We start from the raw sequence: 13,338 nt of genomic DNA, 5'->3' as shown, positions 1-13,338 counted from the left end.
ATGGCCTTTGTTTAACAAGAAACAAAAATCCGGGACGTAGGAAATTTTTCCTTTTGGGCTAAGTTTTAACTGGCAGGTACATGCCTATTTTTTTGTATCTACTCCCTGTCAATAGAGAAGAGGAATGGCTGCTTTGTTGCCGTTGCCGTTGGGTCACCATTAGCAGGAGATTCACCACCTGAGCCGGGAGAGATCTCCGCGGGGCATAACAGGCAGATAGTTAATAAAAGAGTTTAGCATGCTCATCGTGGATTAGTAGCAGCCTCGTATATTAATGAGAATGACAAGCCATCCGTCGGCAGAGTAATAAATACAAATCCAGAAAAAATTCAGCTGGCATCCACTTGTAAAATCCAAAAAGATGTTTTTATTCAAATCATTTTAAAAATCAAAAATGTGGACAAGTTAATGTGTTTCGACTCACAGTGAGTCTTAATCGTAACTGCCAAAAAGTCCTTAGATTTTTTTCCTATTAAATTAAGTCCCAGATGATCTTTTTAACAGTCCAAGAAAATTAGCTTAAATTGGAGTTTTTGGGAAAAAAATTTGAAACTGCAAATGACTTTTGAAATTCGAATTTGCACAAATGGTCACATTCTTTTCCAAACAGATACACCAAGTAGCACCACCGAGGACTTATGAGCTTCTTTGAAACAACTTGATACAAAACCTCCATTACGTGCAATTTGGCCATGGGCATTTTTTTTTTTCGATTTGCACCGGGTTTGAATTTGTGAGGTTTAGCAAGATTCTAAAAATTCAATACGAATTAGATTTGTAAACCATTTTTAACAGAAGCAATGAAGAAATATTACACATTAGAGTACAAAGTCTAAGAGAAAAATGTACACTGACCTACATGTTAGGACTCTTTAGTTCTGATCAATTCTGTTGTTTTTCTTTGTTTTACCGTAGGTGATGTCAAGGGCAAATATCATAGACTCGGGCAGAGTGCCAGTAGATCTGACCAACTGTAAGTATCACCATTTTCTGGTTGACTTAAAGAAAGTCAATAAGAAAACAAGATTCATGCATAGGTCAATGATTCTGTCTACTTTAGCCTCTTTCTATCGGTATCTGTACGTATGGTATTGACTGGTCCATTTCTACTCCACTTTTCAGCTCTACAAGGAGAATTCACCATCACTCTAGATGTAACTCCCGATCACGTTCCAGCTCTTGATGTTGTTGTCTACTGCATGTTGGAAGAAGAGATTGTGCTGGATAAGATTAGCCTTACAACTGAGAAATCTTTCCGTAACAAGGTAACGATGATTTCTATATGATCCTTCAGCCATCAAAGTCAACTTTAGACCTATTCAAGATCTCATTAGCCACATTTATAAGTGTTTTTGTTAATAGACTTAGAGTGCTGAGGGTGGCATCTTCACCGATCTGGTATTGATGACCTACCCTAAGGGGCACTTTGCACACTGCGACATCGCAGGCCGATGCTGCGATGCCGAGTGCGATAGTGCCCGCCCCCGTCGCAGCAGCGATATGTGGTGATAGCTGGCGTAGCGAAAATTATCGCTACGCCAGCTTCACACACACACTCACCTGCCGTGCGACGTCCCTGTGGCCGGCGACCCGCCTCCTTGTTAAGGGGGCGGGTCATGCGGCGTCACTGTGACGTCACACGGCAGGCGGCCAATCGGAGCGGAGGGGCGGAGATGAGCAGGATGTAAACATCCTGCCCATCTCCTTCCTTCCGCATATCCTACGGAAGCCGCAGTGAGGCCGGTAGGAGATGTTCCTCGCTCCTGCGGCTTCACACACAGCGATGTGTGCTGCCGCAGGAGCGAGGAACAACATCGGACCGTCGCGTCAGCGTAATTATGAATTACGCCGACGCTGCACCGATGATATGATTACGACGCTTTTGCGCTCGTTAATCGTATCATCGAGACTTTACACACTGCGATGTCGCATGCGATGCCGGAAGTGCGTCATTTTCAATTTGACCCCACCGACATCGCACCTGCGATGTCGCAGTGTGCAAAGCCCGCCTTAGAATAAGCCAACAATATTGAAGTACGGTCAACCTTTTTAAGTTTGACTTAATAGATATACTGGGTACAGAACTTTCCAGGAACATGTTGCCTTCCCATCTATGACCAAACATGGCTTGCCTCTTATCCATCTCATGTTGTGCATTGTTAGAACTAATATAAGTTTCATGGAGGATAGATAGCTCTGGAAATAGAAGTCGAATCTGACACCGACTTTGCAATTTTTAGCCGAATTATTCTTAACCCAGCACAGAGATGTCGGTGTTATAAAGCAGAGGCGGTTGCGTAAAAGAAAAGTGGCACCTTTTTTAATTTCAATATTAATGTCTTTTTTTCTTAGGCATCCTTGCAATTCTCAGTAGACAAAGCAACACCAGGTTCTTCTATAGAATTGGATATTTTATCAGAATCACGTTCCCTGTGCCTTGTGAGGGTCTATGATTCAAGCCTTCTACTTCTTAGCCAAGACCAGTCTCTTACACCTGAAATGGTAAGAATTTATCTAAAAGTGGAGGATTTACCAATAGCACATGGGCTCCACCTCTCCATTGTTAGAACCTTTTTGAACATTGAAAGTTTCAAGTTTAGATAACGTCTCATACTAAGCCTAATGTATTAGCGAATAGCGTAACACACTGACCATCTTTTCTAATCAAATCTTCCCTTCTGCAAATACAGTCACGATATGACTGCAGGATAGTGAGGGACTGGGGGCTTCAATACTGTCCCTCATGCCAGGGACCCTAGAATGTCCCTCACCTCTTTATTACCCCTCAATGTGGAGATGCGGGTGTTCTGTGCCTTGCTATTCTCCTTACCAGAACTAATCTGTCCCCCCCTCCCCAAGACATATAAGGGCAGGAGAGTGATGGAAACACAGATTAAGACAGACAAGGGAAAACCAAAACTCAGACACACTGCAAACTCACAGCAACAAACAGTTACAGACTAAGAATAAAATCAAGAGTATAAGGAAAGTAGCAACAAAAAGATAACAAGGATTAATGCCACAAACTCACAGCAATAATACACAACAACCACTAGTAGGTCTGGATCACAACACCTCACCAGACCAGCATAGGTAAGCTATAGCTGGCATTAATGGAATAGTCCAGCCAGCAAATATAGGAGGGGAGCGAATGTGACTTGTTCCCCCATAGCCTGAGATCAAAGAGACTAACAGGAATCAGAGTCAAAAATATCCCTTAAATGTGCTCTAAATGTACCTTCTGGGATACTTTTTTGGGAAAATCTCCTCCCCGGACACTCTTTTCATCTATATACTAATGAAAATAGCCACCCAATTTGCTCATTCCTCATTGATCTGAATTATCCATGCCACCTTCCAAAATTATCAAAATTGGCACTTCTTAATAGTACTCATTGCTGGCAATAATGATGGTTGGGATGAGACTCTTTCCAACCAGCCGTAATAATTTTCAGGTCCGTCAGATCTTTGACAATGCATTTTCCAACCGCCAAACGTTTTTCTGGTTTGCAAAGTTGCACCACATAATGGAGCCTTTTGCTGCAAAAGCGTGCCATTTTTTGCTATTTATTAGGGATGATCGAATACCACAAATATCTGACTTCGCGAATATCCGACGAATAGGTCGCCGCTATGCGAATATTCGATGTGCAATGTACCTAAGCCTATGGGAAGCCCGAATTATTATTCGGGTTTCCCATAGACTTACATTGCGAATCGAATAGTCGAATAGCGGCGACCTATTCGGCGAATATTCGCGAAGTCGGATATTTGTGGTATTTGATCATCCCTAATATTTATGTATTGGCTGCCACCAGCTGAGAATGTTCTGGTTAAAGTTACTTCAACTGATGCAGGAAGCTTAGGTTACACAATAGGGTCAACCTGACAACCAGAGCATCAAAGGATCTTCCAGTGAGTCTATACACTGATGTAATATTGGGCCACAAAACTCTGCCAAAAGGGAAACACATTTTAAGTCATTATTTGTCAGAATTTTAAAGGCAAGTTATGTTCTACATAAAAAAAACAAGGGGGACATGCGCACAGTCTGTATCGATGGAAACTGTTCTCCAGGATATTGTCTTCTGGTTGACTTTGGTTGACATTGTGCTCAGTTGCCTGCAATTGTCTTATCAATTACAGTCTATTAAGAAACTTTCTTTATGTGTTTTAGGTATATTCATCTCTCCAATACAACAGTCTAAATGGATACTACTATGAAGGATACAGCGTGGCTCCACCTGATCCTCCTTGTATTGATTCTAATATACAAATCAAGGTCGATGGTTTGTATTATTCACCTGTTGGGTTCCCCGATGAAGGAGACACCACCCAGCAGCTGACCGTGAGTATTGAACCATATCTAGACAGGCATAAATTGTCCTAAATTAGTCAGTGAAGCTCACAGTATGGTAAATTTGAACCATGTTGCTGAACATGATGGTCATTTTTTCTTTTTTTCTCATTGTTGGCCTTTCCTCAGTAGAGGCTGTCAATATATATGCCAAACAGTGGAGTTACTAGAGTATAATGGGCCTTGGTGCAAAGTTTGCACCTGGGCCCTCCCCCAAACATGTTGGTCAGATGTATGGGTCCTTGTAGCATTCTAAATCCTATAAAAACATGTGTTGCACTCCCCTCCTCTTCATTATGTAATAATGTTCCCAATCCTGTGCCCCATCTCGGTAAATATGCCCCCCTACCTGTGCCCCATCTCGGTAAATATGCCCCCTATCCTGTGCCCTATCTCAGTAAATATATCCTCCATCCTGTGCCCCGTCTTGGTAAATATGTCCCCCATCTTGTGACCCATACTGGTAAATATATCCCCCATCCTTGCATATATGTCCCCTCTTGGGCCCCTTCCTGGTAAAATGACCCCCATCTTGGTATATATGTCCCCATCCTTGGCCCATTCCTGATATATATCACATGCCTCTAACACATAATAAAAAGTCAAAAAACATTCTACTCCCCACTTCCCACATCATGCAGCATCTGATACTGTAGCCTGCACAGTAGTCAGCAGCTGACACCAGCCTACTGTTCATGGCAAAGTATGATGTCAATACCATGTAATTCCAATGCGTGGCATGCCAATGTCAGCTGCCTTTGATTGGCTGGTGGTATTTATTGCAGTGCCAGACCCCTTTAGGTCTCTGCGCTGCAATGCATTTCGAATGCAGTAAGCTCCAACTCTAGACCTAGTCATGGCCGCGAGTCCGCGACCTCTCTGACTGCAATTGTTACACCCTTGTACCAAACACAGGCACAGGGCAATAAATCGCTTCCCCCAGACATAAATAACACAGTGATTGATCCCTGCCAGCCTCAATGACTTTAACAGCAAAGTTATTGATGAGAAAGTCAACCTGGTGGGAATGTCCTCCAAATGTTGCTCCCCCTGGTGACCCATATGCCAAGTTAAGTAAAAGTGATGTGCCTCATTGGATGACTATAGGAACATCCTGCGCCCTTGGTTGGGCTTTATCCTTAGAAATACATAATGGAACAATTTAGCTCCTCTGCAGGTCATCAAACCACCCTTCCCTCATTAGTTGGCATGCTCTTCTTGACAGAACCTGCTGCCCCAGTTAGAAACACATGGGCCTACGAAGTGCTGTGAGTCCTTTGTGTCCAGTTCTGCCACCAAAATGCCATTGCACACATATCAATAACAGACAACCTAAACCAAGAGAGTTTAGCAGCTGATAGCTTCTTAGTACATCTGGCTGCCGGAGCGACCCTTTCTTATAATCTTCTCCTATAACAGCCATGGGTATAGGAAGCTCTAGAGGACATAAGTATTGCATGGACCCTCAACACACATTGGGTAGGAAAACAACATAAAGTTCTATAGGTGGGCTACCATGACATGATGTGTTGTCTTGTCTCTATGATCCATATGCCATGGTGATACACCTTTTATTCTACCTCTTTCAGGATATCGGCCTGCTTATTCTTACAAATACATCGTTAACGAAACCTACAATGTGTGGGCAGCCTTCTATTTTTGGAAGACCAACTTTTTGGAATGGTGGCCTCAGTGCAAATTCCGTAGCCTTTGCAAGCATGGCAGGTAATACAATCTCCAAACAATCATTTCATTGGCTCCATTTCAGACATCTTTTGGGTCATTGGTATTTCCACAAGATATGCCATAATATCTAAAGGATGCGGGTCCAACCTTTTGGAACACAAATCTATTTTATAAGTAGAGATCTCCATAGTTGCTGTCGGTTGAGAGGTTCTAGCACACTTTGGGCACTCCTCGTTGACCTCTATGGTAGTCCCAAAAATAGCTGAACAACCTTACTCAACTATATTTGTAACTCACACAGAAGTCAATGGAGAGGACAGGACATGCACAATGACCCTCCAATGATAGCGGGAGCCCCTTGTGGGACCGTGGACCTGTGTTCTTGATAAAGATGCAGGTGTCAAAGGTGGAGAACAAATCTGTAAGATATTTATGGCATAACCTGTGGATTTACTATGCATTTCTTGGACATAAACATCCCCATTTAATGGCCGGGCCAGTGACCCTTATCTCTTCTTTCCTGAGCTAAAGTTTGAGCAGTTCTGGCTATAGATCTGCTAAGAAGATGACTCTGGAAATTAGAGATAAGGGTTACGGATCTTGCTGTCAGAGGAGCTCACTGATGGATCTGCTTATGTTTTGTAACAATGTATATATATTTTTATATCAGATTCAATGGCTCCAACGGTCAATGGTGGTGCTCCAGTTGAGATCCAAAGTCTCCGAACAAGTTTTCCTGAAGTATGGTTCTTTGATAAAGTTTATAATAGGTAAGAATTCAATAACTGTTAGTAAGTATAAGTAATTATACAGGAATTAAAGGTCCATCTTTACATTTGATGGTCACCACTTTGCTTCAAATTGCTTTTTCCATTAGGGCACCAGGTGGTGCTGCATTAGTCTGACATCTGACAATTTCTCAAATCTTGCTCTATCTGCATAAGACACTGAAATATAGTAAAATCAATTGCATCTAATTGGCTTCTGGGAATTTTTCTGTATAAAGAAGTTTTTCTTTAATCTCTCGCAGTGAAAGTGGCCATGGCTATTTACCTCTGGTTGTTCCTGGCACTATCACCGAGTGGAAAGCTGATTCGGTCTGTTTTGGTCCGGCCAATGGTTTTGGAATGAGCAAGGAGCCGGCCAACTTCACCTCTTTCCAGGAGTTCTTTGTATCCGACTTTCTTCCATATTCCTTTGTCCGAGGAGAAATCCTGATTGTAAAAGTTGTGGTTTCCAATTACTTGAACAAGTGTGCCAAGGTGAGGATTCTCCATCTGTTGTGTGTTCCTTAGTCCTACGTTGAGGGGGCTTCTAGATCATATGCTTGTCTTTATGGATTGAAAAGTTGAGTTGCTTACACATTATGCATCTTTCATTATGGGATTTGTGGGAATAAGAGTCATAGAAAGGCTTTTTTCACTGCAGCAAAGAAGGTCTGGGCATATAACTACCCTAGCTATATGCCCTGACGAAAGTAGAGTGGTTGGTTGATGTCCTCCTTAGCATCGACTGGCCATATTGGTAAATGATCTGCTACACCTGAAAACTAGTACTTATTTTATCCATTCAATGACAGATACTTGGATTTGGTTGGATTTATTTAGGTAAAACCAGAAACACTGAACTGGGAAGACAAGATTGCAGTTAGGGGTCTGGCGGGGAACATTCTTTCCCTGGAGGGCAGAAGATAGACCCTTTTGCATGAACAGTACTTGTGATTTGGATTACAGTCATAGCTGTCTATGGTGTAGTTTGTAGGTTCGTTCCTTCTGCATGTGTTGCTGCTTAGAGAGTGTAGATGTAACATTCTCTTCTGCAATCTTTTAGATATTTTCTTAAAAACGTGTTCATAAAAATTCTGTTATCTCGCATCTGTGCAGGTCCGTGCAACACTGCAACCCTCCAGTGACTACACAGTAAAAGCCTTGGATGAGGACAGCGAGAAATGTGTTTGCTCCGGGGAAAGGGCCTCTTACTCCTTTAGTTTGGAAGCCATATCAGTAGGTAAGTCAACGTCAAATTTGTGTAATCTTATTCTGAATGCTCCATTACTTTCACCTGCTTTCAAGATTACTTGGATTAGAGCTAACCAGCTTATAAATATTCATATTATTGGTACATAATCAGACTAGGAATTAACCTCTTTCTAGAAATGAGCAAAATGATTTGCATTGGCCTGGCCAAGCTTGCAGTCCTACTGTTCCTGACAGCCTTGACCTAGGATCCTTGACAACTCTTGCATTTACTAACCCTATGCATGTTATGCCGCTTGTGCAATGTCATAAGCTTGTTGAAGTAGTTTCTAACTCCAATTAAAAGTTTCTGGGATTCCTTCTTTGACACTGGTGACAGCTAAAGAAATACACAGCCATGTAATTTCCAAAGCTCTCCAAATGATTTTAATGAGAATCAATTTTTTTTTTACTCTTCAGAAATATGGGTGTACCATTCATAAGTTTAGGCGTTTCTTGTGTAATAGCAAATAGTAGAATATATAAGTGCATCATAAGTACAGACACTCCCAGCATCCACCCAGCTAAGCCACATCCCCTGAACAAGGTTTTGTTCCAAAAGTGAAATCCCACACTCCAAAAACTTTTTGGCAGGCCTAAAGACATTAACTCTTTCATTACTTTAACAAGCTCAAGAGGCGCCCAAGATGCCAGGTCAAAGATGTCAAAGTTATCTGCCTTGGTTTGGCTACCAAGCAGTATCAAATTGGATGCCGGACCAGAACAGTACAGATATTTCTGCTTAATTTGAGATAGAAATTATAGTGGTAGTTAGGACTTCTCTCTGTGAGACAGAATGATAAGTTGCTAGAAAACATGATCCATGATGTGATGGATCCCGACAGTCCTTTTTTTACATGGATGGTTACAGAGTTCACTTACTTTTCTTCAGTAGGTGCTTTGCACTTGTCAAATTATTATTTCTAAAAAAATGCTTTAAAATCCTTCATACATTCATCAATGATTACACTGAATTCTACTCAATCTGTAAATGTCTATGCTTCAATCTGCTGCAGGTACGGTGTCAATCAGTATAACAGGTGAAACTGTCCATATTGGAGAAACCTGCGATGGTCCCGATGTAAAAGGTGGCGTCTCTTACAAGGATACCATCGTACGATCCATCATTGTAGAGGTATTTTGTTTCTAATTCATAATATTGCTACTAAGCTTCCTATTCTCTCTTCTATTCAGAATCATAACTTAATATTCCTGGGTTCCAAAACAAAAAAAAACGTTTTGTTTTCTTTGGGCGCCAGGGCCTGGTGTGATTGCTGCCCTCTTTTTAGATGAACAGATCTAACAAATTTAGCAATATTATGAGAGAAAGCCTGTGAGTCCTGCTTCCTCCACCCTCTCATAGAGAAAGCCTGTGAGTCCTGCTTCCTCCACCCACTCATAGAGAGTTGTCGCGGGCGGCGGGGCGCTGCGCTCGCCAACGCTCGGGTCCGGCGCTGCTGCTGCTGCTCGGTGGCTCGAGCGGTGGGCCGGAGCCGGGCACTCGAGCGGCGCTCCTCGCCTGTGAGTGAAAAGGGGTTTGTTTGTTTGGTGATTTAGTCCGTGACGCCACCCACGGGTTGTGGTGAAGATGGGCACCACCGCTGCTGGTGACGGGGATCCCGGGAGCGATGGTAGGGAGCAGCTGGGATGTTGTTTTCCCCCTCCGTGGGTAGGGGTTGGTGGTCCCGGGGCCCGGTGGTGTAACAGGGAGGCAGGGTTGGTGAGGTGCAGGGTTGCAGGGACAGCGCGGCGCGGTGCCTGATGGCACGGTTGTACTCACTCAGACAGAAAGTCACAAAGTCTCCGGTAAACCATGGCTATCTTTCCCTGCACCTATGTGTACTGTGTTGACTCCGATGGCTTCCCAACGGTAGCCCGCTCCCCGGTGTATTGATGCCGGAGGAGCCCGTTTTGCCCGCAGGCGCTGGCCCTTGGATCTCTAGCCTGTGGCGGTAGCTGTATATCCTCACGGCGTGGACGGTTGCCTTCTAACGGGTCTTTGGTTGTTACGAAACCCCTGGGGTCACTATCGGATTTGACCTTTGTCGGCGGCTCCAAGCCTGGTCGGGGTCCGAAGGCCCTGCCTGTGTGTGCTAGCTTCACTTTGCTCCCCGGTTCGGTACCGGCGGGCCACCGCCCGACCCCGGTCCTACGGTTCCGCGTTGATCCACCACTCCTGCAGACGGCAACCACCATCTGCCAACCTTGCTGTCAGTGCCTGGGCCACACACCCAGACACTTGCAGTTCTCTCCACTTTCACCTCCTAAACTGATCTGACTACCTTTCCCGCCTCCAGGCCTGTGAACTCCTCGGTGGGTGGGGCCAACCGCCTGGCTCCGCCCCACCTGGTGTGGACATCAGACCCTGGAGGGAGGCAACAAGGATTTGGTATCTGGCTAATGTAACTGCCCGGGGGTGGGGGGGTGTGAGTGTCTTACCTGTGATGGCCTGGCTAGTCCAGGGCGCCACAGAGAGCCTGTGAGTCCTGCTTCCTCCACCCACTCATAGAGAGAGCCTGTGAGTCCTGCTTCCTCCACCCACTCATAGAGAGAGCCTGTGAGTCCTGCTTCCTCCACCCACTCATAGAGAAAGCCTGTGAGTCCTGCTTCCTCCACCCACTCATAGAGAAAGCCTGTGAGTGCTGCTTCCTCCACCCACTCATAGAGAAAGCCTGAGTCCTACTGAAATAGTCTTCTTTTCGATACTATGCTATATATACTGTGCTTCCTTAGATAGGATGTCATCTAGAAATATTATGTCGTTTTGAATTATTATTAGTTTTTTTTTTTGCAAAATATACAAACTTATAGTTTTTAATTGTTTTTTTCCCCCTTTATTTTAGCCGGAGGGAATTCACAAAGAAGTAACTAAGAGCTCCCTAGTATGTGTAAACGGTAAGATCACGGCTTCTAATGTAAGAAAAAACAAACATCAAAGTGGTATACTATGTTTTTTTTTTTTTACACTGTGGTAGAGGCCTCATAGCAAAACTAGCAAGAGAGGCCAAAGCTTCAAAAGCTTCACTGACTGCCATCGACAGTGAAGTGAAATGTAATCGAAGGGTTAGAATTTTTGTGGTCAGTGTACAACCATTTTTTCATATCTTCCTTGCACACTTTGAGCTCACCTCCACTGTATACTGCCTAGTATTAACTTCTCTTACTGAGTTATCTCCATTAGAGATTAGCAAACCTCTTGTGGTTTGGCTCAACGTGTGTTCGTGAACCTTTATCGAACCGAACATCGAACCTCTATCAAACCTTTATCGAACCCTAAAAAAATGGAAATGCTTCTAAAACACCAAAAATATATTTTAAAGTTCAGCAGCACTGTTTTTGCATAGCTGTTAGCTTCCTAGGCTATTGACAGAATTAATATAGAGGTGGATGAGAGACAGGTGTAGGGCAGGTGGTCCCATAACTGTGCCAGTACAGACAAGACACAACTTGGAGATCCATCTTCGAACCTCAAAATTCCAAAACCTTTCAAGCAGACAGCAGAACAGTAAGGTAGCATCAATTGCCCTCTCCCCATAGGGCCTTAAAACACCAGGGAATTAAGGTCCATGCAACACACAGGCTGTGTACCGGCATTTTTTTAACACAGCGAAGACATTCTTTACTCTAGTGTCCACTAACGAAGAATGTTGTGTAAAGATCACAGAGTTTTGATGGTCCTAAATTTTTGGTGAAACCGCATTAATGACAACTTTGAGTGGGACACCCAACTACTGGCCTCATGAACGGTTGATCACAGGAGAAGCAGCAGATGTAGTTGATTTGGTTGCCGCTGGTTCGGTAGGCATGGTAGTCTGCATTTTAAAGCAGTGAGATTTCCACAGTAATGCATGTTGTTTGTGCATGTGCCGGTTTTTGCATGTACTAATTAAATGTATTGAATTTTTGTCTCTACTGAGTCGTTTTTCACAATGTTGGCAGATAACGGAGGAAATCTGGAGGTGGATGACAGACAGGTGTAGGCCTGGTGCTCCCATACCCATGCCACTATAGACAAGACCCAATTTGGAGACCAATCTTAGAGTGTCCAGATTCAAAAACCTTTCAGGCAGACAGCAGAACAGTATAGTAGCATCAATTTCCCCCTCCCCGTAGGGCTTTAATACACCAGGGAGTTACGGTACAGGAAACACAGGCTGTGGCCCAGTATTTGTTTTTTATTTAAAAATCCTGATATACATTAGTGGCCCTGCTCAAGCCAGAACACTGTCAGTAACCTCTACACAACATTTGGAGACACATTTTGTAGAATCTGCCTCAAAAAAACAGCAGCGTAGTACTATCAATTGCTCCCTACCCATAGGGCTTTAATACTGCAGGGAGTTACGGTCCATGAAACATATAGGCTCTGGGCCGTTTTTTTTTTTTTAAATACATGCGTTAGTGGGCCAGTGGCAGCCCACAACACTGGCAGTGACCTCTCCACAACATTTAGAGAAACTTCTTCCCAAACAGCAGAATACTACCATGAATCGCCCCATCCCTATAGGGAATGGTCCCCTCCCCACAGGGCTTGAAAACACCAGGGAGTTACGGTCCATGCAACACACGCTGTGGGGTTGCTTTTTAAAAAAAAAAGCAAAACAAACAACAGTGAAGACATGCATTATACTATTGTCCATTACTGAAGATTGTTGTGTAAAGATGACAGATCTTTGGTATTCCTAAATTCTTGGCGAAACCTCATTAATGACAACTTTGAGTGGGAAAGCCAACTCCTCGGCTGATGAGGTGTTGATTACATGAGAAGGAAGCAGCAGATGCAGTTGATTCGGTGGCTGGTGGTTGAGTATCCATGGTAGTCTGCATTTTAACTTATTCCCATTACCACAGTAATGTATTTTGTTTGTGCATGTGGCGGTTCATACATGTAGTAGTCAAATGTATTAAAATTTTGATGCAGGAGGAGGAAGAAGCGGCAGACGAAGTACTGTAGAAACGTTACTCCGCATTTTAGCGCAGTGAGATTCCCACAGTATTGCATCTGTTCATGGATGTAGTTGTCAAATTATTTGTATTTTTCCCTCTACTGATCCGTTGTTTACAAAGCTGGCAGATAAAGGGAAGTTGGCTCTTCTTTTATGGTATCAAAAAAGGCCCAGGCTAGGCAAACTTTCCTGCGAACTGCAGAGCCGCAACTGTTGCTGGCCACAGCCAGAGTTGTGGCTGAGGATGCAGTACTTCTCATGGTTGCATCACTACGTGTTTGTGCAGGAATTGCCACCCTAAAATCCTTGTCTTCCTCCTCCTCCTCCTCACCTG

General features: G+C 43.6%; 1 protein-coding gene across 1 annotated transcript in view; it reads left to right on the top strand.

Annotated features, from left to right (window-relative positions):
• LOC142310727 (ovostatin-like) overlaps positions 1-13,338 on the top strand; it is a 60,759-nt gene that overhangs the window by 18,913 nt on the left and 28,508 nt on the right. Inside the window, exons 13-22 of the mRNA XM_075348353.1 lie at positions 916-973; positions 1,123-1,265; positions 2,353-2,502; positions 4,178-4,348; positions 5,947-6,082; positions 6,714-6,813; positions 7,074-7,305; positions 7,927-8,050; positions 9,075-9,193; positions 10,902-10,953. Coding sequence (XP_075204468.1) covers positions 916-973; positions 1,123-1,265; positions 2,353-2,502; positions 4,178-4,348; positions 5,947-6,082; positions 6,714-6,813; positions 7,074-7,305; positions 7,927-8,050; positions 9,075-9,193; positions 10,902-10,953 — 1,285 coding nt within the window. The remainder of the gene's footprint in view (positions 1-915; positions 974-1,122; positions 1,266-2,352; positions 2,503-4,177; positions 4,349-5,946; positions 6,083-6,713; positions 6,814-7,073; positions 7,306-7,926; positions 8,051-9,074; positions 9,194-10,901; positions 10,954-13,338) is intronic.

The sequence above is a fragment of the Anomaloglossus baeobatrachus genome, chromosome 5 (assembly GCF_048569485.1).
Source record: "Anomaloglossus baeobatrachus isolate aAnoBae1 chromosome 5, aAnoBae1.hap1, whole genome shotgun sequence".
NCBI classification, from domain to species: domain Eukaryota; kingdom Metazoa; phylum Chordata; class Amphibia; order Anura; family Aromobatidae; genus Anomaloglossus; species Anomaloglossus baeobatrachus.
Note: the sequence above shows the minus strand (reverse complement) of the source record. Positions and strands in the feature narration are given on the sequence as shown.